Source organism: Camelina sativa, chromosome 2 (genome assembly GCF_000633955.1).
Source record: "Camelina sativa cultivar DH55 chromosome 2, Cs, whole genome shotgun sequence".
Classification (NCBI taxonomy): domain Eukaryota; kingdom Viridiplantae; phylum Streptophyta; class Magnoliopsida; order Brassicales; family Brassicaceae; genus Camelina; species Camelina sativa.
This window is the reverse complement of record NC_025686.1, coordinates 13,086,450-13,114,028: the sequence shown is the minus strand read 5'-3', so window position 1 is coordinate 13,114,028 and position 27,579 is coordinate 13,086,450. Positions and strand designations below refer to the sequence as shown.

At 34.8% G+C, this 27,579-nt stretch overlaps 3 protein-coding genes, 2 long non-coding RNA genes and 2 pseudogenes across 7 annotated transcripts; 2 read left to right on the top strand and 5 right to left on the bottom strand.

Moving 5' to 3' along the window:
* On the top strand, positions 1,134 to 2,050 carry LOC104751551 (annotated as a pseudogene).
* On the bottom strand, positions 2,245 to 7,682 carry LOC104751542 (annotated as a pseudogene).
* Positions 9,796 to 11,822, top strand: LOC104723549 (chaperone protein dnaJ 49). Its single transcript, XM_010441932.1, has 3 exons — positions 9,796 to 9,990; positions 10,149 to 11,269; positions 11,615 to 11,822. Exons 2-3 carry the CDS (start codon positions 10,206 to 10,208, stop codon positions 11,628 to 11,630), a joined length of 1,080 nt encoding a protein of 359 aa, XP_010440234.1. The 5' UTR covers positions 9,796 to 9,990; positions 10,149 to 10,205; the 3' UTR covers positions 11,631 to 11,822.
* LOC104723532 (probable 3-ketoacyl-CoA synthase 21) lies at positions 12,123 to 13,852 on the bottom strand. Its single transcript, XM_010441915.2, has one exon. The coding sequence runs from the start codon at positions 13,668 to 13,670 to the stop codon at positions 12,273 to 12,275; it is 1,398 nt and encodes a 465-aa protein (XP_010440217.1). The 5' UTR covers positions 13,671 to 13,852; the 3' UTR covers positions 12,123 to 12,272.
* LOC104723522 (vitellogenin-2-like) lies at positions 16,707 to 18,406 on the bottom strand. Its single transcript, XM_010441906.2, has one exon. It carries the CDS (start codon positions 18,138 to 18,140, stop codon positions 16,914 to 16,916), a length of 1,227 nt encoding a protein of 408 aa, XP_010440208.1. The 5' UTR covers positions 18,141 to 18,406; the 3' UTR covers positions 16,707 to 16,913.
* On the bottom strand, positions 21,672 to 22,424 carry LOC104723515. The gene is made up of 2 exons (XR_757366.1): positions 22,332 to 22,424; positions 21,672 to 22,177 (listed from the first exon to the last, which is right to left on the bottom strand). It is a non-coding gene; the product is annotated as an uncharacterized LOC104723515 (long non-coding RNA).
* On the bottom strand, positions 22,513 to 23,650 carry LOC104723501. 3 transcript variants are annotated; one of them, XR_757363.2, is made up of 7 exons: positions 23,489 to 23,650; positions 23,387 to 23,420; positions 23,166 to 23,319; positions 22,999 to 23,043; positions 22,862 to 22,895; positions 22,676 to 22,772; positions 22,513 to 22,576 (listed from the first exon to the last, which is right to left on the bottom strand). It is a non-coding gene; the product is annotated as an uncharacterized LOC104723501 (long non-coding RNA). The 3 variants fall into 3 exon arrangements; XR_757359.2 differs by having other exon boundaries at positions 23,166 to 23,296; XR_757362.2 differs by having other exon boundaries at positions 23,166 to 23,254.

The window sequence follows — 27,579 nt, the reverse complement described above, 5'->3', positions numbered from 1 at the left end:
AAAAAAAAAAAAAAAAAAAAAAAAAGCAGTAAATCCGTTGCAAATATAGATATCTTACAGTCAAAATCACCTGGTACTATCAAGCAAAAGAGAAGTGTATATTAACTAACTGTCAAGAAAACATTCCATTCCAAAAATCACTAACCAACCTCTTCAATTCCTAGAAGGAAATGATCAAAAGCAAAGTCTAAGCAATAAATGGGTTGCAAATATAGATCTCTTAATCAAAGTCTATAACGCAACATTCCTGTACTACACAATTGACACTTAACCTGAGACTCGTGGAAATAGAAGATATAGGGTGGCAACGCAACACCTTAGAGAGAAGCCTAACCCTGAGATAAGATCTGAGTAGAAACTGGGTTCTGTCCAAATCCATCTGATAATTAAAAGAGACACCACCAAAGGGGTCTTTACCATTTTCCACATAAATCCTCAATTGTTTCTTCTTGTAGTTTGATATTACAAACAATTTCAAAACCCCAACACAAACAAAACAGTTAGAGATATTTACCACTACTATACTAATTCGATCTGTTCTTTGGCTCTTTGAACAAGAGCTCCTTCGTACTGAAGAATCTCCGGCGCCGCCTTCTCGTTACGCCACGTTGACATCATTGTTTCCGAATTCGACGCCATTAGAATCTCACGCGCCGCCTTCTCGTTACGCCACGCCCTCTTCCCCTCCCTCTCTCTCTCTCACTCACTCTCCGCCTTAAAGATTCCGATCAGATCAATTTGGTCGAGTGGGAGGGAAATAGAAGAATGGAATACACACGAGACTGATCAGAGAGCCCTCTTCCAAATTTAATTGATTTTTTTTGCTTTGCTTTTTTATCGAACGTGAAGAAGGCAAAACTTTAAGACTTAAAGACACGTGTCAGATAGATAGGGTTGCAGTTTTTTAGAGAAATTTACATGATACTAATAAATAGGATTAGGAAATCATATCATATATATATATATATACGAGAGAGAGAGAGTGGCAAATTTTTGGTTTTAGGAAATCATTATTACGAAACAACCAAAAAAAAACTCTCTCTCTCTCTCTCTCACTAAAAAGTAAAAACAACACTCTCATCTCTCTCTCTCTGATCGATCGTAAGAAACCTAAAAAAAAAAAAAAAGAAAGAATGGTGAAGAAAGGGGGAATGAAGAGAAAGATCGAGATAAAGCCGATCAAGACAAAGACTTCCCTCGCGCTCCTACTTACAACAAACGCCGTGAAGGTCTCTTTAGCAAAGCCGCTCAGCTTTGTCTCCTCTCCGGTGCACAAGTCGCCGTCTTAGCGACTCCTTCTTCTTCCGAATCCAACGTCTCCTTCTACTCCTTCGGCCACTCCTCCGTCGATGGCGTTGTCTCTGCTTTCCTCTCTGGACAACCTCCTGTTCCCGATGATGACAAAGCCATGAGGGAGGACGTTGCTATCTGCTTGACTCGTCAGAACCTAGGGTTAGGGTTTTGGTGGAATGACGTCACATCGGAGGATCCGCGAGTGATTAGTGACGCAATTGATTCCATGTGTACGTTGTTGGGTAATCTCAAGAAATTGCGTGCGCATGAATCTTCTTTCGTTAATAATAATAATAATCAAGCTGCTTTCGTTAACGATGATCACGAGGACCTGAAGAAGAACAACGAGATGAGCGATTTTATCTTAGACGGCGCAACTGATCAAGAGCCGGATCAAACCCTAAATCATCTTCAGTCTATTTGTACTACTTCTCCAATAATTTGTTGCATCCCTCCTCCTCATGCTATCGATGATCTGTCCACTTGTCCAGATTATGATTCTCTCATAGCAGACACGGTCTTCACTGATGATTTACCTGCAGATATAATAAAACAAGATCAGATTTGTGAAAGCTTCTGCGTTACCGACAACAACAACTACTCTTTTACTGATCAAGTAAACTTGGATTTCGATCAAGAGCTGGGTATTGATCAACTCATTGATTTCGATACTGATTTTGAAAGCTCCCTTGATAATTGGTACACTCATCAGGAGATTGGTTTGAACCTCGATCAGTGTTTTCCTTATATCAGCTAAATTGAATCCAACTCAAACTTTGAGCTTCAGTTTTGTTTATGTAATACTGTATCACGTTTGTGTTTTGTTTTGTTTCTATGTTTTGTGTTGTATTTGTGGTTTATTTCAAAATCAATTCTTTTCATTAATCTTCTCATATCAAAATAGGAATTACAAATTAACTTGTATATCTCTTATATATCTGATATTATTGAATTTGCATTGGTAGCTAACCAAAAAGGTAATTCTATAGAATCAATTAATAAGCATTTACAACAAAACATTAACATAAGCATGATTGTGTCTTAATAGCAATCTCTGGCTTTCTTGGTTAATGCATCTCTTTTGCCCCTTCCCCTTCGATGACATTTCTTCCAAAGGTTCTTGATTGTTTTGTAATATTGATGGCTCAGTTTCATCAACTTCTAGCCTTCTCTACCTCAAGCGGCATAACACTGTTAATATCTGGTGACAACTGCTTATTCTGCTTGCCGGAAGTTTCAGCGACGTCTCTATATACCAAACAAACAAAACACTATCTATGTAAGAAGGGAGATTAATTATACCAACTATACGATTCCCCCAATTATATATACCTCTGAGGATGATGGCGTTTCCAGATACTTTCCGGGAGACAACCAGCGAATGTTCTTGTTGAAATATTGTCGTTTAACAATTCGGCACTGTCCTGTTCAGAGAAGTACATACACGGTTTAATATGGACACAAATGGTTGTAAGAAAACACAAGAGAGATTGAGTTTTTTTGTTTACTGTTGGTTGCTGTAAACTCTTGTGGGCACAATGTTCACTTCTTCTCTCGTGTACCAGAAGAAACGCGCATTTGCAGGTGAAGAACAGAAGCAGAGTAGCGAGAGTGAATACCACGAGCGACTCCATCACAATCATAGATCCTAGAACTGCTACCAAGCAACATAAGTATTAAAATTTGAACCCAAGGAATTAGAGGTGGCCAGGTGGGCAACAAAAACTGAATCAAACCAAATCCCAAAAGTGGTGTCAGCTTGGAGAAACGAACAAACTATGAAAAGACCATTTTACTACTCATCTAACTCCTTATTACGTTCAAACTATGAACCCAAGAAATTATTAGAGCCTTAGAGGTGGGCAACGAAAGCTAAACCAAACTGTGAAAAAAGAGCATTTTACTACTCATCATACTCCTTATTACGTTCAATGTTTAACATGATCCTCATATTCACAATGAATAAAACTAAACCGATTTAGACTAAACAACACCAAACAAATCAGAGCCAGATTTAACCAAATCGAATCATTTGAGATTACGTAACTAAAAACCAAATCCAAACCAAACCAAAACAAGACCAAATCGAAGTGGAACTAACCAAAGTTCTATTAGTATTTCGCAATATATCTGTTAGAAACCGAGTAAACCAAACCGAATGGAAACCACTCAAAGTATTTCATTCACGTACCGTGAGCTGTAAGGGAACTCAATGGTCTCTTTCTGATGAGGTTTACGTGAGCCTCTGCGTGTAAAGGCAGTGAAATTCTCTCGTTGCAGTCAAGGTAGCACCCGTAGTTCCCCATGTCACTCAGTTTCAGGGTCAAAACCGCACCATTCTCCCCTCCCTACACAAGATTTATGGTGATCTATGTACACGAGAAACCAAACACATCTAATTGAAAGATTGAGAATTTGACTTTACATGATGGAGCAGCTGTTGCATGAGGTCGTTGCATTGCTTTATAGTTCCACGAAACCTGATCCCACTGGCTTTAACATTCACATGTTTAGAGATAGAGGCGTATGTCTGAATTGGCTGCCATTGGAACATGTTGTTAAACTTCAGTTCTGTTGAGTTTATAAGGTCCGATGGTAAGTTTGTCAGCAGAAACCCGTCAGTGACTTCCACAGAAAACGTTACTAAAAATTGAGAATCACCACCTGAAATTTTGCTTTCATCAGTCAAAAAGAGAAATGTGTTGCTAGCTTGAAAGTGATCAAGAGTGAATTGTAAATTGTTAGCATTACCGGGGTAATGAACAAGATCTGGATCTCCAGCTGAAAAGTTGAACTTGTCTCTTTCCGGGTGAAAGATGAGTGATTCACTCCCGTTACTCTCCAGCATTATATATTGAGGAACGTTAATGAACGGCGGATCATTTACAGGTTCAACAAAAACCGGAACATCCAGATGATTGATCCCGTTCTTGTTCTTTGTGGACAGCCGAAGAGAATCAACACCAGCAAAATTCTCATTTCTGAGGCAGACAAGACCAAAGAATAAAAATGAGAGTGACATTTAAAACTCTTGTAATACTATAATAACTATCTGTGATTCCATATATGTATACCCTATACCCGAGATATTGAATGGACTGAAGTGCAGGATTGATAACTCCTATTTGTCCTTCTAACATTAAGAGCCTTCCACTTTCACCTCCATTGCTAACTGAGAGTCTTCCACTTGAAGGCAGTCTAAACTGCATCAGCATTGGAGATAGAATGACCGATCCCGAAAGTGCTTCTACTGTTACTGAAATGTTCTCTGACAGGTCTGAGTAGCTTATCTGCAACCCAGAGAAGCCACTGTAATAACATTCAAGAACAGGATTACTATAGCTTCAGTGGAGTATTAGTAAGATAAACTAACATAAGCAAGACAAGACGAAGAATGCTTGCCCATATCTAGGACTAATAAGATCTTCAGTTGCTTGTAATCCGCCGGAAAATGAGACAAGCAGTAAGAACAGAGATGTAGACTGTAGCTGCAGCTAAGTTTCCATTTATATCAGCTATTGTATAAGGAAAGGAGTCGTTTCCTGAAAAGTCCTTGATTGGCGTGTATCTAAGCACGTTTCCATCTCTCAGAAGAGAACCATGACCTGGCTAACATCCAAAAACAAATAGAAAACAAAAGTTTACAGACAAAGATTTTGCTACTGTCAGATGATTTAACTATCTGCAAAACATAGAAGAAATGAAAGTTTCGATCCTCACTTGTGAGAAACCGAGCATGCTCGCATTGCCGCCAGCAAAATAGTCGTTTTCCAGTGGTTTAAAGGATATTGACTCATCTTCCCATACACTGACTGGATCATCATAGGCTCTTGGAAAGTATCCATCTAAATTCATGGCAGAATCTCAAAAACAAGCAAATTAAGAATCATGGTGTGAAAGAAGAAAAGTAATGGACTTACTGCTGTACACATTTACTTCAAAGGGGCAAGGTTGGATATGTTTATTGTCAACGGAAACGCACATGTGGTAAGTGCCCACCTCCATGGCCAGATAACTACCAGTATAGGTCCCATCATTATTATCTACAAATTCCCATGTAGTGAAACTTGATGTATTAGCTGAGGTGATCTCCAACTTCAAACGGGATGGTTGTGAGGGTACAGGATTGTAGAAGCCGTCCAAGAGCAACACCACAATTTCATTCTTGATTTGCTTTGGCACTTTTCCATTGAATTGGGTCACACTACACGCCGCCACATTAATTTCACCTGAGAAAAGCAAGAGTGAGTGTGGTGATCATAAACAGAAAGAATGGACATTTTCCCAATTAATATACACATGGAAGTTACAGGTTGTCTAGATTCGGTTAAGGAGCATGATACCAGCATATACTTCCTTGACGAAAGGCTGGCCTCCATGGAGGACTATGTTTCCAGATGATATAAGAATTTTATAGATTCCACTCCTTTTTGGAGTATAAGTTACGTCAAAAATACTCGCTTGAGTCGCTAGACTACCTGAACCCTGCAAGTAAGAAATTCCCTTAAGTCTCTATGCCTAATCAGGTATGCATAAGCATATATGCATATAGTCTGCTTCTTACTCTTCTGCCATGTTTCTCATACAAGGGGGTAGCAGTTTGGGAACTTGATCCAGTCCCTGTTAAAATCATTTGCCAATATAAGCCACAAGTGAAGACATCATCTAATTGTACGAAAGTAAGAAATTGTACCATTGAGGGTCTCTCTTGGGTGTATGGTTGGCAGAATGAAGGAGGAATCAGCCTCGAGTAGGATTCTGACCTGAAGTCTATCCACTTGGACTGACGAGGGATAACCATAAGCATCTTTCAAGTAAATAGAGAAACCAAGAGACGCCCCAGCGATAGAAGCATTGATCCCTGAACCATTTACTATACTTCTTGATCCATCACAATAACCTGTCACGAAAAAAAATAAGAGGACTACTGCAGAGAACATTCACCAAAAATTAAAGCAAATATCATACCATAAAGCAGTTTAGGCAAACACTGACCTATATATACTGTATACGCATATGGCATACCAGAGATACTCTTATTGTGCTGCTTCATATCAGAAAGAGTAAGCAAGAAATTGCCTGGTTCAAACAGGGTAAAAGACATCAACTGAATCCCTGGCTCTACATACTCAAACTGAAAATCTGATACCGGTATGGACAAACCAGTCTCTTTTTCAACCACATCAGCATCGAATTCGTAAAAACCAGAAACGAGGTTTCCAAATCGATCTCTCTGGTGTAAAAAGATGTCCATTTTAGAAAATATCTGCCATGTGTTTAGCTCTGACTTCCATATACTCACACAGTTGGAAACATCCAAAGGTCCTGCTCAAAGAAAACAGCAAACATGGCTCATCGATCTTATAATCCACATGAGAAACAAAGTGGTAAATGGAAACAAAACTCAATGATCACCTGAATTAACCTCAAGTGGTAATGGACCACCAGTCAATATTTGGCTATCCTTCTCGACAAGCAACAAGAGCTTTCCAGAAATCACAAGAACAAACTCAATGGAGATATAGCCAGATTCAAACCATCTAACGTGTGCTAGATCAAGATTATTAGTAGCAATTGAACCATTCTCATAAAGAAGAGACAAAGAAAACCACCCCTGAAACTCAATCACCTTCCCGGAATACGAAATGTTATTCCCAAACGCATCTTTGGGAAGAATCAAAATCGATGCATTCATCCCGGCTTCGAACACATTCCTAAGACCCATCCAAGACACAACACATACCGATGGGTACATCATCCCTTCACAACAACAAGTTCAAAAAATTTATTAGTAAAATCTCTCTGATAATTTCAAATTGAGGAACATCAAAAAAAACTCAAAGAAACCTGTTTGGACTTGGAAATGGAGCGACGAATCCAACACTTTGAAATTGGCTTCGTCTATAACGATGTTGAAGATCCCAACCATGATTGGAGTAAAATAAATCTTCCAATTTCCAATATCTTCACCGAGATCTAGCGAAACCCCAGAAATGTACGAACTGTTGCCGATTCTGCCGTTTACAGTCACTGTGGGCTTAAACGCTCTCTGCCCTAACGAAGCGTTGCCATGGTTTTCGAAATTCCCCAGAACTTTGATCGAAATCGCAGCGGTTTCACCAGATTTGAACTTGCTCTTATCATCTGACCAACTGAATGTAAATTTCGGTAGCCCAGATTCTTCATCTACGGTAAAAAGAGAAAACACTCTAAAATTCAAAACCCTGACCGAGTAAGATTAATAATAGTGAAGAGAAAAACAAGAAACGAACCTGTGGATTGGGAAATTGAGATTGCGTTAAGGAACAAGAAGAAGAGAGTTAACAGTTTGACCGCCATTGATTACATTGAGAGAAACTGTATCGTCGATTTGATGTTTTCTTTGGGGAAGAAAGCGCCAACTGCTCTGATTCTTTTGGGTTTTTTGAATTACTTTTTTTTTCTTTTTCTTTTTATGAAATCATTTTGGGTTTTGATCGATGGATGGAAAAGGAACACGTGTCATTAGTGCAATATTAACCGTTTGATATATCAGTTTTTCTTTTTTGAAAAAAGGGTTTATTGATTTATCAGTTAGTTCTGATCACAACATTCGGAACTCTATAATGTTTTAGAGCTTGTTTATGTACATGAATGTTGTCAAATATGGCACAGATGAAGATGATGCATGTAGACGTCTTAACTTATCTTCATTGTTAAAGTGACAAAAACGTTAACAATATTCAGTTAACTACACTGCAACTTTAGACTCAGTTTACAGTGTTTAATATGCAAATTAAAGTTTGGTTTCATATAAATATCTTGTATGATGAACATTTGTTTTGAGAATATGATGTAATCATCATTTACATACATAATCTGATATGATCTGATAGTGTTAACCACCACACAAGACGTTTGTTTTCAAAACAGATCCAGGCCATGAAACTAAAACAGTAAAATCCAAACCAATCAAGAAACATATCTTATTGGTTTGAAGAGCCAAGTAATGACTTCAGCCTCTACCACTTTTGTAATTGTAACTCTGTTTGCATAACAAGGTTCGTTGCTGACTTAAATGTGCTATAGCTACGACCATTGAAACAAGGAGAGCTCGTCCATAAATTTTTAGTTGACCCTATAGCTTTCAGACAAACAAACAATGCCATGAGTTGAGAAAACAAAATTTAAACTGAGGATTGTAGGGTTTTACCCCGAAGGGAGCCCTTCCAGAAATTCTCAAAGGCTTTTACACCTATGAGGGGGTTTGGAAATAGTTTTCAACCAGCAATAGACGCGCCTCGGTTAGAACCTCACTAACTGCGTCATTGCCCCAAGCGCAAAGATAAGTTTCTTTCACCTAATGCCTCTTTCTTTTATACCAAAACAAAACCGACCAAGTTGATGTATTCTTCCGATGTGGGACTCTGTCCAAAGTAAGAGCTATAAACATTTTCAAAAGTTAACATTCCTTATAAATGGAAAATATATGTACTAAGAGTGTTGTCAAATAAAGTAAGAATAATTAAATATAATTAAGACTAAATATGGTAGAGGCTACGCGAACACAGGCCTCCTCTGCCACAAATAATGACGCAGGCTCTCCCACTTGGGGAGACCTTAAGCTAAGCACCCCTCCTTTATGTGCAATGGAGGTCACTAGCTTAGGCCACTCGTCTTCTTGATCACGAGTTGACCCCGTCCAGGTAAGTACTTTTCTCAGTCGGCCCACATCTTCTTTTATACTCTGCTTCTTCAATTATTCTTTCAGTTCTCAACGATGTGGGATTGATATGTTCTCTTAAAAAACGACATGAGTTTTGATGTTCTCTTAAACACATGGATGGGCCATACGTTCTCTAAGCCCATTAAAGTACATGAATATGTACTATCAAAATTCAAACGTTCCTTTGATGAATCTGTATTGGGGATATGTGAGGATCTGCAAGTTTGTTAAGTGTTTGAGCATCTTATGGTTTTCGGCTTTTCGCTTTTTCTTGTCATAACAATCTATTATGGTTTTCCTTCACTAAGTACAGCGTACATATCTTTTCATGGCATAAATATACCAATGGATTGGAGACCAATGAAGGCCGTAACATGTGCTCTCTAGCCTCTCTTCATCTTTAAAAAGAGTAGTGTGGGCATTACACGGTTCATCCTCTACTGAAGGCGTCTATTTACTCTTCACTGAACTCATCATATTCATACTTTTGGCGAAACCAGTTGGTTACTACAACAATTTAGGCGCTACACACCATATTTGCGTACCATTTCATCTACTTTTAGTTGAGAAAACCACAAGTTCGAATCCACTTTGGTGAGGGTATATATGCAACAAGATTCACAAGAATCTCTCTGCTTTATACATACTTGTGATCATTGTGAACCAAACACATACCCATTCCTAATCTTGACACGATTTCTTAACCATCTGTTAATAGTGAGCAGGTACTTAACGTTAGGTTAAACCTTTTTTTTTTTTTTTTTTTTTTTGTAAACCACCTAAGGTTTTAAGCTTTAAAATGGCTAATATCAACTCAAAATTAGGAAGAGTGAACGACGACAATTAGTAATAGACTCACAGATTCGGGCTTCAGCTCTCTCCCTGGCTCATCATCACTTCTTAACGACGACGACAAAAAACTCTCAACCCTGTTTCTGATCAGCTTCTCTCCTTCTCTCTTCCATGGCGACGAATCTCGTCGTCTGAATTGGGTACGTTTCCCAGTTCTTCTAAATCTTATTACGCTTTTATTTTAGTACGCGGAAGTGACCTAGATTTACGAAATTTCAATCGATTCGAGCTGTTTAGGGTTTATATATCACGGTTCTTAATTCTGATTTAGCCTCTGTTATTGTTGAATTTCGTGTAGGGTGTGTGAAAATCGAAGTGTAGAGGTTTGAAATTAGGGGTTTGTATTTGAATAGTTATGGATGGGAATAAGGATGATGCTTCTAGGTGTTTGACAATCGCCGAAGACGCCATTGTTTCTGGTGATAAAGAACGAGCGTTGAAATTTCTCAAGATGGCTAAGCGTCTTAATCCAAGTCTCTCTGTTGATCAACTTGTTGCTGCTTGTGACAATCTTGGTTCAGTTTCAAAGAATCCGTCTCTTGACGAAAAGCTCAAAACCGTGGATGGTGATGATAAGATTGAGACTGGGAAGGGTGATGAGAGAAAGAAGTATACTGAGGAAAATGTGGAGTTGGTTAGGAATGTAAATAGGAACAGCGACTACTACGCGATTTTGGGTTTAGAGAAGAACTGTTCGGTTGAAGAGATTAGAAAAGCTTATAGGAAGTTGTCTTTGAAAGTTCATCCGGATAAGAACAAGGCACCTGGTTCAGAGGAGGCGTTTAAGAAAGTTTCCAAAGCGTTTACTTGTTTGAGTGATGGTAATTCGAGGAGCCAGTATGATCAGGTGGGGTTTGTTGATGAGTTTGATCATGTTCAGAGGCGGAATCGTAGGCCCAGGAGGAGATATAACACGCGGAATGATTTCTTTGATGATGAGTTTGATCCCGATGAGATATTCAGGTCGTTTTTTGGTCAACAACAACAACGAAACATGTTCCGTGCTTCCCATGCTTATAGGACTAGACAAGCGCGTAACCAACCCCGACAGGAGGAGCCTAGTTTGGCTGGACCAAGCTGTTTGACGATTATTCAGATTCTACCATTCTTTCTACTCTTGTTGCTGGCGTATTTACCCTTTTCTGAACCCGAGTATTCTCTGCACAAGAGCCATTCTTATCAGATACCAAAGACAACACAGAATATGGAGATTAGCTTTTATGTTAGATCATCATCAGCCTTTGATGAGAAGTTTCCGCTCGGTAGCTCTGCTCGAGCTAAGCTTGAGGACAACGTGATCAAAGAGTACAAACACTTTCTTTTCCAGTCTTGTCGCATGGAGCTCCAAAAACGGCGGTGGAACAAGAAGATACCAACCCCTCACTGCATTGAACTTCAAGATCGCGGATTTGTTGACAGGTAATAGCTTTTGCTTTTCCTCCAGATTTGTTTTTGGATTTTGTCATGTACTATAACTTGTGATCCCAATGAATCATGTTTACTAAGCCCCTCCACAGTTAGAAGGCAAATTGAATAAACCTGTAAGATCTTAACAAGAGAAGCCCTTTTGACAAGTAGAGATCTTTAACATGGCGTAGAACCTGCATCCCTCATACGAAACGTAGAACCCATACATATTTTATGGCAAATGCTAGTGTTAGGTTTTCGTATGGTCACAGAACAATCATTGATGTTTAAGCCTTTGTTTGTTTGACACAGAACAATCATTGATGTTTAAGCCTTTGTTTGTTTGACACAAAACAGGCAAATACCGATATGATACCGGCTCAGAACTGTCCTACATTCCCTGAAGACAGCCAGATGTTGATGTTCCAGAGGTTCTTGGGCTGAACGTATAAACTGTAATGTGTAGGGAGGATAACAATAATATTTCTTTTTTGTCGCATATAGAGTTGGAGATGATAATTCTATGGAGAATATTGAGAACAACAAAGAAGAAATACTCATAACAGAGGTACCTGTTGCATACTCACATTATGATTCAAAACAAAAAAAAAGGCAGTCCAACAATTCTCTGTAGAAGATACAGCAGATAACAATTCCATTACTTGTTAATATGACAATAAGGCTTTGATTTGTTTCAATCAAATCTAGCTCTATTGATAACTTTGGTGGAAATCGGTGGTCATGCTAGCTCTTTTTTGCTTCACGATTAGAATTTTTTGGTTTAGGATTCTCGGATCTTGGTCATACATTATATCAAAATTTTTAATGCTATTGTTACAACTAGATTATAAACATGGGGATCATGTGAAAAATAACATATCAATTTTCAATGTATTCGAGTGTGAGAATGAGACCAAACAACATTACAAAACCTGTGAAAAGAGGTCTTTGTGTTCTTCGAGGATGAATTTAACTAACAACTCAGAGCCCTCCTGAGTTGCATTACTTGCTTGTGCTAGTCTGGTCTGATTTTTGTAGAGTCAGGTACATCAACAGGATAAGAGTCGATAAAGTCGAGCCATTTGTTTTCTGTATTGGGCTCCACTTGTCGGATGCATCTCCACACTGCACTGTTACACTTGAACCCACTTCCGAAAGCAATCTGCAAGACCCTATCGCCTTCTTTCATTCTCCGTTTTGCTTCCAAGTAAGAGAGAGCGTACCAAATGGATGACGAAGAAGTATTCCCAAACCTATGAAGAGTCATCTTTGATGGCTCGATGTCTTCTTTGGTTAAGTTCAGATTCATCTCCATTGCTTGAATAACAGCTCTTCCTCCTGTATGAATGCAGAAATGCTCAAATGCTGTCTTGAAGTTTGGTGTATAAGAAGAACTCGACTTATAGATCTTTAGTTTCTTATTAAGAATGTGTTGTATCACATATTGGAATTGCTCTAGGTAAGGTAATACCAAAGGTCCGAGTGAAGTTAGGTTCATCTTCAGCATATCTCCAGCAACGCTGATTACATCTTTGGTTATTGATACCCCTTGCTTTTCCTCAGAGTCGATGTCTTGATAGATACATCGGCAAGCTCGATCATCTTTTGCTTTGTTTGTCCTAACAACATGCAAGAGCTCATACTTTGCATTTCCTCTGTCATGATTATCGCTAGACATCAATATTGCAGCTGCTCCCATTCGAAAGAGACAGTTGGTAAGAAGCATAGATCTGTCTTTGCCAATGTACCAATGTGTATTCAGCGCTTCGGTGCTAATAATAAGAGCCAAGGAGCCTCGGTGAACCTTTAGCAAGTCATTAGCCAAACCGACTGATAGAACCCCAGCCGCACAGCCCATCCCGGACAGGTTAAAGCTCTTGATATTGCTTCTCATATGGAATTTGTTGATCACCATTGCACTTAGAGACGGTGTAGGCGAATGCAAACTGCAGTTTGTTATCAGTATGTCTATGCTTCTTGGGCTTAGTTTGTTTTTCTTGAGGAGATCTTCAACAGAGGTGAAGATAGTAGTCATGGTTTCGATTTGGACTGAGGAGAGAGATTTCTTGAGGGGTATTTCCATCAAGGAAGGAGGAATGCTGGTTTGGTTGCTTAACCAGGACCTCTCAAGAACCCGGGCTTGGAAGTCAATACTCTCTTGATCAAGCTTGTCATCAAGGTAGATGGTTTCGATAAGAGTTGACATTGGGACGCGGTTTGAGTCGGGTGCGCGATAGCAAGTGAAATCAAGTAAGTAGACTTTGACTCTTGTTCTAATTCTTTGGTAGATGAGATGCAATACTAGCAAACCGGCAAAGATCTCAAAGACAGAACCACCTGAGCCTAGAAGCGTCTTCAGCTCTGACATGGTCAATGAGATCGGTGAAACTCTGTGTATCGTCGTTTGGTTCATGTCACTCTATTTCTTTTTAATTTCAAGTTTTTTCATGGATGATTGATTCGCCCCCTATAGTTTGCTTACATGAAGATATAAAAGAGAATGAAATTATCATGTGGAAGTTGTTGCAGAGGATTTCACTGCGTTAGGTAATGCTATTTGTTTTTCAGCATCCTTTGTGTGCTTTTGTAACAATTAATTAGTAACACAACACGTCTTCTTGCTTTGTCTGATTAGATAAGAGAGCCAACTTGGGTCGTGCGGTCTAAAGGGTTTACGTTTAACCAGCCACTGTAAAATTATTGTAAATTGTAATTGTGTGATCTATATTTTGCTTTTTTTCTTGTGTTACAAGAGCCCCAAGTTCAGACATATTTATTAAAAACAAAACCTGATTTATTCATTTAAAAAAAGAAAAAAAAACACTAATGGGAGCGAAAGAATATAAAAATATAAAATGCATTTCATTCTAATAGAAAAGTAGCAGAACATCTTTGGTTTTTTTTCAGATTATAATTGGCCACATTAATGGCAAGTAGGTTATGGCAATTACAGACACTTTAGATTCTGGTTCGCTTCGGCAATAACTATGAAAACGATCGACGAAACTTACAACGCAACAACATGAGCATGCATGAAGTCATAGAGGTAATAAATGGATGGTGTTTGAGTTTGACCCATCATCATGAATAGTATTTATAGACCCAACATGTTCTTGTCACACCATGATTGAATCAGATGGGTCGGCAAAATTACCATTAAATTTTCCGTGGGTGGCGATATCAAAATCTATGGACTTAAATTATTTGTAAGTTTATGATGATGATGAGCGCAATTTTCGGAATAATGTAATGAGAAATGGTTGTGTTCTATTAATCACTCTAGAGACTCGAGAGTGTCCAATAGTGTGGGCCGTGTATATTACTCAGAGTCAGATTACGATTTCGATTGTTTCATTTTTGTAATTTTGTAGAAGTATAAGCCAAACTCACACGACCTGTATTTATATTATTATTATTATTTTTTTTACAGCAAAACAAATTCATCCATTTAAGCTAAGAACATACGGTTTTCCAAATTAGAGAACCAGTCTGGAGTATACACACACTATTTTAGAAGAAAAAAAATCAGGGAAAAACTAAACAATAAGAGATACATAATAAGTAAAGGTAGTTTTCAAAATACCACTAACTTCAGTTTTATATTTAAAATACAACTACTACTATCTTTTCTCTAAATAACAGTAAAACAAAATTTTCCGAAAATACCAAAAAGTACGAAATTTTAAGCCTTTATAACTGACCTTAAGAATATTTTACGTGTTTGTGGTATTTTATTATGATAGTACTTTTCGAACATAAACTTAGTTTACTAGTATTTTAAGATATTTCTCAATAAATAATAATTTTCTTTTAATTTTTAAAATGCATTTGTAAATGCAGAAATTTGCACAAAAATGAAAAGACTTATATTTCTACTGAAATTATAGGTCCTCATATATTTTTTTGTTAGATTAGCAACAGTAATCAATCTTTCGAAACCGTAGCTAAAAGCCATTATCGACTAATCATCTATTAACTAAAAAATTTCGTAAATTTGATAACGAATTTGTCACATAAACCGAAACCCAAAATTTCAAGTGGTCCAAACAAAATAAATTATTTTGCACTTAAAAAACGAATTTGAGTACACTAAAAATCAGAGAGATGCAACTATTGACTATTTGTAAACAAAAATTCTTAGGTTATGATCTAACTTTAGGTTAGATTCTCAAATTTTAATTCATACCAAACAACAACAGTTCATTACAATTTAGAAGCAATGAAAAAAAAAAATTCATTATTGGTTTTTACAGAGCTAGGCCCCTTTTTGTTTTGTTTTTTTTCTCCTCCGTTTGCGTTTCCATGTTTTATTGATTCTCTAGTCTAGCTATAAATTTTCCATGTTAGTATTTGTGACGATTTCTAGGCTCTATGAAGTTGGAGCAAGTTACGAACATGCCTAGTATTTTTAATTGAGTTCTGAATCTATCTTGAGCAATCCTACTAATATTTATCTAACAACACATGATCAGCTGTTAATTCATCTATGTGGTTTTGGGTCTTTGGTACATCGATGATTCCACATGGAAAAATACAAATAAATCAAAATAATAAATAAGAAAAGAGGAAATGAGAAGGAGAGCTTTTTGCCCTGTCTCTTTGGCTTTGCAGAATCCTTCATATGTAGTTTCATCTCATGGACCCCTTCATGTCCTCTTCTACACGTTACATAATAACAAAATCTTCGGTATATGTTTTTGTCCTTAATCTACTTAACAATATCGATGTGAAACCAAATTTGCACTGTGTTGGGTTTTTGAAGATTAGGTGACCAGTGATGTATATGTAGAGCAGTGCAACCGTTTGTTTATTAATGCCTTAATTTTGTGGGTCACAAGAGATACAAAAAAAGAAATTGAAGTTTTTTTGGGGGACCATGGAATCATAATGCATGTGCAAAGGCATGTGCCTTTTGATTCACTCATCTATCTCACAAAACACACACTTAAAAGCTAGTCAAACCCCATCAGAAATTTTCCTCTTTGACTGGCTTTTCCAGTTGGTTTTTGGTTACTAATTTAATTAATACTTCTAAAACACACATCATAATCACAACATAAAGTAAGCAAGACACATGTTTTGTTTTTAAGAGAGATTAGAGAAAGAAAATAGAATTTATAAGAATATACAAAATTGACAAAAAGCCAAAGCTTTGGCTAAAACATCAAAGACAATATGAGTTTTCTTTCAGGTGTAATTTAACAAATAAAGCTATAATACCATATAGAATATGGTTAATCAGATAAAAAAAATTTACATGATATTGAATCTAAACCAAAACCAAGTTATTTACCATTGTACAAGATGTAGTTCTTGCAAACAACATAAAGCAAGACAGATTATATTCAAAAGAGAGAGATTAGGGAAACAATATCTAAAGACTAAAATAATCAAAGAGAAAAAGACAAATAAACGAAAAAGTATCCTAAGTACCTTGTTGGACAAAATATGATGATGAACATAGAAGGGAGAGTAGTGTAACATTACAATACTATTAGGATTATCAAAAACTCATCAACAAATGTTTCAAGAACACCTAAAAAGATAATAAACACATTGATTAAAAAGATAACTAATTAATTATTACTGTATTCTTCTTGTTTCAAAGATTAATAAAAAAGCACTTATTGGAACACAAAGATTAAAGTTTTATTACTCAGCTACTCACGGCTAACAAAGAAGGAATTGCACCCAAGTTTGGAGTTGTGTTCTTGCTTGTTGTAGAATCTGAAATTGTACGACCTCTTTTACCAGAGGAAGAAGAAGTGAAAGCTCTCATTGGACTTGCAAATGCCCAACCCCAGCTTCTGTTCCTTCCTCCACCATGACCCATGTTATGATTATGATGATGATGATGATGTTGATGTTGGTGATGATGTTCAGCAGATGATGATGATACCCATGACGATGAAGATGAAGAAGACGATGATGATGTCATTATCATAAACCCACCAAAGATCCCACCACATCTCACCATCTCCCTCACACCATTACTAGGGTTACTATTACTACTACTGTTACTAACCTTGGCTTTGTTATTATTACCTTCTCTCTGTGACTCAACTCTTCTCAAAGTACAATCTCCAAACCCATTTGTAATCCTCTCAAAGAAATCACCAGAGAAGCTTTTGCTTCCACAACCAACAGATCTAGATCTTGACACTTTCCTCTCACTTGGTGTGACTTCAATGTTAGGGCTCCCATCTTCTTCTACAATCACATCAATGCCGTTTCTGTTACCACTACTCCCACCAACTCCATTCCCTGCTCTCTTTGACATCGAAGAAGAAGCTGAGGAAGAAGACGAAGAAGATCCCACTGTCGTAGACTCTGTCAACTCTGTTTTCGTTTCGTTCTGGCTTGAGGGTTGGTTAAAGCTTCCAACTTTTTTGCTGCTACTATGGTGTTTTGAAGAGTAGAGATGAAGAAAAGACCAAAACCCATTCCTCTTTCTAGGGCTCAAATCTGAATCGCCGTACGATGTCTTCGTCGTCCTCGTTGATTGACTTCTCTTGTAGACTATATTCGCCGTAGTGGAGGAAGAAGCTGTTGTAAGCATCTTCTTCTTCTTCTTAGCCAGCAAAAATGGAAGCTTGTTGTTGTTGTTTGCGACATTTCTAGCTCCGGAAACGGAAAGAGAGAGAGAAGCTGAAAGATTTGAGGCGGAGGCAGTGGTTGTGCTACCTACAGAGTCAGATCTGAAGGAAGGAGATGAAGAAGAAGAAGAGGAAGCGAGGTGTTTAGGGAGTGGGAAAGATGAAGTGACGAGCTTCCCAAGCTTTTCTTGGAGACAAAAAGCACAGATCCCACCTGGGTTTTTAGTAAATGGATGGTTTATACATTGCATCCCATCACCCATGTCTTGATCTTTCACTTCCACCATTGCTCTGACCAGACCAAAACTTACTTCCTCTGTTTTTTTTTTCTTTTAAGTTGGGCTCTGTTTCTGTGTGTGAGAGATGGGAAAGCTTTGAGCTTTCAGTATTATTTGTGTCTCTTCTTTTGAGAGAGAGAGAGAGAGAGAGAGAGAAATGGAAGAAATGAAGAAGGAGAAAGAGGAGAGGGTTGTGGCAGAGAGAGGGGTCGAGTTCCCAGATGCACGTGGGATACTGACTTGTTTGTGGCCTCTTTTACTCTCTTTTTTTATTTTTTTTTTGGTTTATACTTTATATAGATTGTATGTTTCTCAGCTCTTCAAATCTTCCAAAAGGTTTATAACACTAATCTTTATTTTGTTTCTCTCTATAATACTCAGTTTACAACTAGGTTTGGGATGGACTAAAAAGGTTTTCTGGTCCAGTGTGTGTAAACCCTACGACACCAACGTGGCTTATTCTACTATTTCGGTTGTCGCTTTAAATCCTCCCACCTAGCTTAACAACCTAATTTACTTTACTTTGTAGTATTAATGTTAAAAATTGTTCAGCATTGAAAAATATTCTTTTAATATAATTACTAGGTAGTAACCCGTGCGGGCAAAATATTTTATATAATTGTATTATTTTAAATATCTAATTTAAGTTTGGTTTTACTTTGGATTATTACACGTATATACTATATAACCTAGAGGAACGGGAAACACGTCCCTGTCCCATTTTATCATGTCTCGTTCCATCTCCCATCTTCCCATATCCATCATAATTTTTTGTCTTATTGTAGCGCTCCGATCATCACTTTAGTGGGCCCACTCATGTCCATTCCCGATCCATAGGCCCACCTCACTTAGTGGGCCCACATCCATTCCCGGCCAGTGGGCCCATCCATATCCGACAGTCGATTTGCTACGTCCAGGAGGTTTTAAATATTTATTTACCATCCCTACAAATCACCACATGATCTTTCCATGTGTTTTGTCTCCACTCGCACAGTTCCGACAATCACTTTCCGGATGGTCACCCATCCTGAAAGTACTCCAGCTCAAACATGCTTAACTCTAGAGTTCCTTTAAGATCTTTGACCGAAAAGAAAACTGCACTTTGGTGACATAGGTGATCAAATCAATTTTTTTAAATCTTTCTGCAAACCGGGATGTCACAATTATGATCGTTCTCTTTTACATAATTACTTGGTAGACAATATTTTTAATAGAGATTGGGTAAGAAATTTAGATGGGATACCCATATTCTTCTTGAATATATATATATTTTTTATTTAGTTAGTTTTTACTATCCCATATTCTTCTTGAATATATTTTTTTTCATTTAGTTAGTTTTTACTATCCAAAAAAATACAATTTTAACAAACTATCTAACTGTTTTAAAAAAATACTAAAATATTGAAGTTACCCGTTCCAAAATGGAGAATTACTTCACGAAATATATAAAGTCTCCATTTAAATATTTTCAATCAAAATTTCAAAATATCCATCTCATATTAGTTTTTTATATGTCACATAGTGAATATTTTTAAGAAAATCGTTTAAGTGCAATCTTTTCTATTATACGAATTACCCATTTCCATTGCATCTCCACTATTTCTCATTGTAATACCTTAAATACCCCAAACTTAATCATAATTTCATTTACATAATACATCAAATTTTTTAGTTTTATATGTTTTTTGTTTAATGGCACACAAAAAAAAGGTTTTTCTTTATTAGGTGATTACAATAATGATTTCTCATGAAATGTAATTTATTGCATATTGGCTTTCAACAAAGACAGTGATGATGAATCAAAAAGTTTTTAATCATGGACTGCTGATTTTGGAAAAATAAGAGGCTTATTTGTCATTTTTTTTTGGTCATTAGATATAACCAAAAATAGTTTAAGAATCGAAAGTAACCAAGTACAATAATAAACACCAACAACATTATTCATCAACATGCACTTGATCATGAAGCTAAGATGGCCCACCAAGTGCTAAATATGACTAAAATCTACCATTTCTCTTGACACTATTTGCGATAACAATCGTCACTTTATTTGTCGGAACAGCCACCTTATGAAAGTCTCTACAATTGAAGCCATCCAGCCACCTTATTCTCATATTTATTTATGATTTTGTTTTTTTCTTCTTTCAAATTTTCGACAAACATTAATAACATGATGTCGTGTTTTTTCAAAAAATTTAAATCTTTCATATAAATTAATTTAGTATTAAATTTTCTCATATAAATTTTAAATTTGAAAAAATGAGTTAGAATCTTATTATTTAAAATATATAAAACTATTTGTACAATATTGATAATAAATCTAAATATTGGATTTCAATTTGGTTTTAGTTTGAAGTATTGTTCATATAAATCCAAACATATCTACTTTGTAATAGGAAATATTTCCCGTCCTGTTCCATCCTATCCCGTCCCATCCTGTCCCGTCTTGTCTTTCTCTCTTTATCCATCATAATTTTTTACTTTTATCTAAAATTTATGTCTCTCTTTTTCTAAAAAAATTTGATCAAAATATTGGTTTTCATTATTCGTATTACCCGTTTCAGTTTACTTATACTATTTGAGTATATGTACTTAATTAGTAAATTAAATTACTTAAAAACACTGATTAAACATAAATTTAGTCAAATAATTAATATTTTTAGGTTGTAAAACTTTAATTGTCTAATATTAATATTTTCCATAAAATTTAGGTTGCCATTCTTTTAAGGTGTTTTGCTAATATTTTGGTGTATATATAGAATTCTCCAATCCAACTTTTGATTCAATTTTGGTTAAAATTGTATTTTTTTTTTAATATCTTTGTTTAATAAATAAATGAATCAAAACTATAGTGGATGTTTGGATGATTTTGTACCGTGTCGGTTTGAATTCGGGAACTAATCAAATGTCTCATTTTTAAGAATAAAATTGGGTTTTATATGGGTGTGCTTTATGAGAGTAGAACATCCCAACTTATATTTATATAAATTTTAAAGTTTAAAGTTTATTTTTGTAACATGATTGAGCAGTAAAATTTTAATCATAATAACAATATTTTTAATAATTTTGTTGTTGATACTTTAATCGACATATCTAATTAACAATTTTAGGTCAAATCATTGATACATTTGAATCCAAGATTTATATAGTTATTTGTATAATTATAAGTTCAATTTTAATGTTAAAAAGAGAATAAAATAAATAACCTGTTCTACAATGTTCATATATTAATTTTTATATAATAATAATATAGAGATGCTTTCTTTTAATCCATAGAATGAAATTAGTATGAGTTTGATACATTATAAAATTTATTTTTGTCATATATTTATAATTACTTTTCTTGTTATTTAGTTCATATAATCACTCGCAATCTAATTTAAGTATGTAACATCGTTAATTTGACATATAACATTATATTCTTACCATAATTCTAAAGACTAAATATAGAAAATATAATTGTAAAAAAGAAACCAAAATAATCGAATCAAAACTTGTTGCAGATTGTCAAATCTTTTTTATTGGTTTGAAAACAAAAAATTTAGTTCATCCAAAAATGTGCATTGTCGATTTGTTCAACAGAGAACATTACAATATACCCAACAAAAACATGTCACACAAATTGATTTTGTACACAAAATTTAAAACAAAGAACGTAAGAAGAAACAACATGGATGTTTTCTACCAAACTGACAATTCTATAAGATTCCATCTGGTTGCAAAAACTAAACAAACCTCAACTTATCCAATAACTTAGATTCTTTAATAAAAAAATTTCTTAATAGAAAAAATCATGTACTAACTAAGAGCAGATAGATATTTCAGATGTCAGTAAACCTTGATTCTTGCTACTGTTAGGGAGAAACAGTAGAGAAATGTGTTGAAATCTGATCAAAGAGAAGACATTACAAAATATGAAATGTCTGGTTCTCATAAAGGATCTTCTTAGCTTGTTAGCAGCTGCATGTTCACATACCAACTGAATGGATTATGGTGATATATTGTGACGAAGAATCCATCAATGTAGTAGAACTTAGCATTCCCAACTACCAAAAAAGAAACATGTTTCACAAAATCTCAGCAGATTCCAACATATGAAAGTATCAAATCTATTAAAAAGTACATTAAACTCAGTATCAAATCTATTAAAAATCTCAGTAAACTCTTTTAAAAAAGGCAGTAGATGAGATTTATTTTTACCTAGAGCCCAGTACTCATGCATATGCAAGTGTTCAACCTTGTAGCAGCTTGCAGCAGAAAGATTTGCAATGAGCGACCTACAAAAAAAGGGAGAGAAGCCTCAATACAACTCAACAGAAGGACATCTTATTAAGAAAATAATCAAACGAAAATATAAAGATTGATTGTAACCCTAACCTTGCTCCACCAAGAACACAGGCACGGCAAGTTCTGGTAGGTTTTGACTCATCTCCAAAATAGTGGACCTGGATATAGAACAATAAGTAATAAACAGTTTATAGCACCTGTTGATATTGACTTAAATCAGAACCAAACACCAATAACTAAACCTAAAGAAGACTCACATTGACACCAGCTGCGGTAGCATCCTTCATTGCCTCTCCCTATTTGTCCTTTCCAATGGATACCATGTAACTGGTTGCCTAAAGAGTGAAGCATCCACTGCAGTAATCAAATAAATTGTAAGGTTAAGCAACAAAGGTACTAACATTTAAAAATAGTTATGAGGATAAGGTTTAACAGTCGTTTACCTGGACCAGTTTGATTGAGAGTTATGGGTAGCACCTGAAAAAATGAAACCAAATCAAGAAGATATCACAAATTCTACTAATAATGCACATAAACACCAAATATAGAATAATAGCACAAGAAGATATGATGAATTTACCTCTAGCAATGTATTCAATTGAACTTGTGCCTCATTTCATCGTACCTAAACAGTACCAATTATGATGTGAATTAACAAAAGAGAGTGTGAAAGGTAGCCAACTTAAAATCATGATGATGACCATCGAACATCCGATGGTTTAATATTCTTGTTTCTCATATACTTACTCTGATCACGAAAGTCATTTAATTACCAACTCGATCAGGGGAAACCTTTCCTTCAATCATAAACGACTTTGCAGTATTATGAAGTTTTTCTTCACCAAATGATCGATCATACGTATATATAAACGTCAATCCTACAAAACCCAAAAACATGAAACTAAGAAGAAATAAAAATCTGGGAAATGAACAAAATAAGGTCTAATTAAAATACAAAAACAACTTACATCTTGTAAGCTTCCCAATCACTTGGTTTCCATTCTACATCAAGATTCAGAAACAAAATTTAAAATCTGAACTTAATTAAAAGATAAAAAGAAACAAAATACCTTAGCATATACACGATGCTTGAACAAAATTCTTTGCCTTCTTCTCTTCCTCTTATCATCTCTTCGACTTTGTCGACAAAAAGGAAAAACAAATCTTTAACTCTCCATTTGGGAGAGACGGCGAGAGAGAGTGAGCATAGGCGAAAGAAAAATAAAATTTAGGTTTACTACACTCAGTCAATTGAACGGTCCAGATTTATTCTCAATAATATAATAAACGGTTGAGATTAAAAGCTAAAATCGGGTCAGATTAATGGGTTAAAAGGAATCCGCGTGTTTATCCGAATTTCAGAACCAATATAATTACGTTTTTATCCTTATCGCAAATAAATTATTTTGTCTTATTTCCAATGGCATTGTATTGTAAATTTTTACAAAACTAAGGTTTCTTTCAGACAATGTTTTACGATTAATAGTAGGGATTTAAGGTTCTAAAGGTTATGGCGGTTTGAACTGACAAATCTGTTTACGATTAAGCTACTTTTATTTTTCATTCACAACTTAGAATTGGAAAAAATGTCATTAAACATCCCCAAGTTAGCATTTTCGTTGATATAAATCACAAAGTCTTCATTTGTTGAAAAAAATCTTCACTTTTTCTTGATTTTTATTTAAATCATGAAGTCTTGTTGACTTCGCCGTTTGAAGCACAACAATAACTGGCCTGACGAATATATTAAACGGGGTTAATTAGGCGTTGACGAGAACCGTTAGTTGGTAAAACGACGTCGTTTTCTTCTTTAATTACATCCTCAAATCGAACCCGATTATCAATTCCTCCCTAAATTCTCAAATCACAAACCCTAATTTGAGATTTCTCCTTTCTTTTTCGATAAGATCTTCTTCTTCGAATTCAACTGATGACTCCGGCTCCACAAACATACTTTGATGGCACTCCACGGTCAAACGAAGCTACCACCGATGTCTCTGAGCTCGAACTCATATGTTGGACTCAAAGAAGAAGAGAGGAATCGAAGAAGAAAAGAGATTATCGATTATAGATTTCTCAACTTGGGGGGGGGGGGTTAGGGTGTTATAAACAGCGTCGTTTTGCTATTAACAGATCTTGTTAAGAGATAATTAACCCTATCTAATTTTCCGTTTGGTCACATTACATTGTGCCTCAAATGACCAGGTCAACAAGAGTTTGCAAATTATTTGGAAGTCAACAAAAAATTGATGTTTTTTACCTCCAAATCCAGAGTTTGTGTTTTAAATCAACGAAAATGCTAACTTGGGGATTTTAATAACATTTTTTACTGCAAATTTTAAAAAATGATTGTTGACCAACTATTAACCGTTTTTACATATAAACAGATACGGTTCGCGTCTTTGCGACGGTTTGTTGTCCATCCAAAATTTGTATGCACTAAACCATTGATAGATTGATGTTGGCCAGTAACATTCACTTTAAGATTCAAATAATTGTGAGTTGAGATGGAAAAAATTGTGAATTGAACCAATTTTATTTACTGTTAATAAACTGTAGTAGTTCATATTGATGCATACCAAAAAAAGTATAAGAAATTCATTATAGACCACTTTTACATACAAATAAATTTGATTTGCTGAGAGATTATTACATACCTACAAATAGAGTGGATTAAGCTGTTAACGTTACAACATTCAAACAAAACCTAAAACAAAATTCTGATCTAAGAATTTACATTTTTTATTTTTGATGATCAGAATATTTTTTATTTTTTTCTCTTGTTTAATTACTTTTCAAGTGAATCGACTATATGTAAATCGTTTAATATGTGGTGTATATAAAATGTTATAGTCATCTCCTCTTTTAAAAACGCATTGCTGCTAAATTTGTGAATTTGCAAATGTTCATATCAGCTGAAGTTAAAGACGAAAAGTAAATTCTTTTGTATTATATCATTTTATCTGTATTTACTTGGAGACTAACCAGATATTCAGTATTTAATTGGATGACCCGCTGATTTATTGTATTTTTGTAGTATTTGACCAAAAGGTGACAAGATATGGAGAAGAAGGAGTGGTCCAGTACAACATTGAATTTTTATATCTTTTTGAGCTTATTATTTCCACTATTGTGAGTGAATTTGTAATATTGTCTCGTCTCTTTCATAAAACGTCTTCTAATTTTTATGCCCACTGATTATTTTCTCAATTTTGTATACTCGTTTTACATCATTCTCTATTTGTGTTGGTCAAACGCCTGCTTTTTTTGTTTTCTATATGACAAAAGATTTATATATTCTTAGCAAAAAGTGGTGGGAAATTATAACATGTTCAATATTTAAAGAAGTATCCAATCATATTTTATATCTTAAAATTAACAAAAGAGTTAATTTAAGAACTAAATATTATCAGTTTCTTTAAAATTAAACTTTCAATCTGAAATCCTGAATCCCTTATTTCATAATTTTAGTCCTAAATCTAAACATAAAGTATATTTCCTTAATTTTGAAAGAATTAAATTTAGTTGTAATCTATACTAGTATTTTTGCAGCAGTTTTTGCTCAAAAATACTTTTTGGAAAGTTTTTAAATTTAATGCATCGACTTTAATATTAGTTACCAAAATTTTAAAGTTAATTATAGGTAAGATTTTAAAAAATAAGAAAATCTTTCTACCTCATTTAAACATAAATATAATTCTCTTTCATTTTAATTTGAATTTATATTTAAATTATCTTGAATTATTCTATAATACATTTAGTTAATAAAAATTGTGATTTTTTTTTCTACATATGATGTAATACAAATTTTTTTAAACGGAAATATATTACTCAATAGATGAATAAAAAAATACGAGTACAATATCCCACATCGTCTAAAAAAATTAGACAATGTTTCAGAGTCAACTATAAAAGAGACCAAAATGATTCCGAATACAAATGAGTAGAAAGCTTGATTTATCAGACATTCAAACTTTAAAAACTATTATTTGGTTTATTCTGGTTCTCTATTTTAAAGATTTTTAAAAGGTTAAATATGAAAAATATTTAAAACTTTTAAAAGTTAAATATGAAAAATATTATAGCGTATATACACAATAAATATTAAAAATTACGATGATACAGTGTGAGTTAAAATATCTCGGGACGAGGTTATATAGCGGACGAGTTTTATCGATATTTATATAAATGAAAAAATATCATTAATTCGGTGTTACACGGGTAAAACATCATTTCATTATTTTGTTAACATCGTCGGTATCAGAGAATAGACATATCTAATTAAATTGATTAAATAAATATTATGTAAAAATAAATTATATGGCGGTATTATATGATTTATTTAACAATTATTATATAATTATAACATATTTAACCAATAAATACAATTTATAATTTAAATATTTTAGTTATAAATAATTTTGCTCTGCGGTATACCGCGGGTCCTAATCTAGTATAGATTATTTTTAGGACTTCTCAACATCATCTCTATTATAGTAAAAGAGAAGTACAACTTGCTCTACGGTCGAAAATGCCCCTACGCCAACAACAAGGAAACAACTGCGCCAAGGTTAAATATGACTTTCAATTCTATTGGGTCGGGGCAAAATTAAGTCCTTAACCCAAAATACATCAGTCGGGTATTTAGGGGGTGTTATTGGATGGAAGATTTTAATGGATTTGAATTATTAGTGGATTTTAAAGTACAATGGATTTCTAAAACATTAGACGAGGATTTGATGTCATTATAAGTGAATTTGAAAAGCATAACTGATGGATTTGAAAGTCCTTTACTAGTGGACTTTTTTTTTTTTAAGGTAAATAAAAAAAATATTACTTATCTATAAATTGTGTTGTAAGTGAAAACCAAATTAAAACGTTACGTTACCTTATCAAAAACATGTCTTTCCATATATTAGCTAGTAATGATAACATTTTAATTTGGTTTTAATAATTTTACGTCACTCATGGTTACTTTTTGTGTTTTAAATAATTTTGCAACTGTTAAAATATAAAATTAAACTATAAAATGATTAAAACCTTACATTAAAAAGTAAATTCATAATAAAATAAATACTTAAAACTGCATAAATCATTATTCTCACTTCTAGCTTTCATTATTAGCTAGTTGCATCCCTCCACATTTGCTGAGCCATTGCTT

What these genes read in the sequence shown, in the direction of transcription:
- LOC104723549 (XM_010441932.1), top strand. Translation starts at nt 10,206, where the DNA reads ATGGATGGGAATAAGGATGATGCTTCTAGGTGTTTGACAATCGCCGAA.
- LOC104723532 (XM_010441915.2), bottom strand. Translation starts at nt 13,670, where the DNA reads ATGAACCAAACGACGATACACAGAGTTTCACCGATCTCATTGACCATG.
- LOC104723522 (XM_010441906.2), bottom strand. Translation starts at nt 18,140, where the DNA reads ATGGTGGAAGTGAAAGATCAAGACATGGGTGATGGGATGCAATGTATA.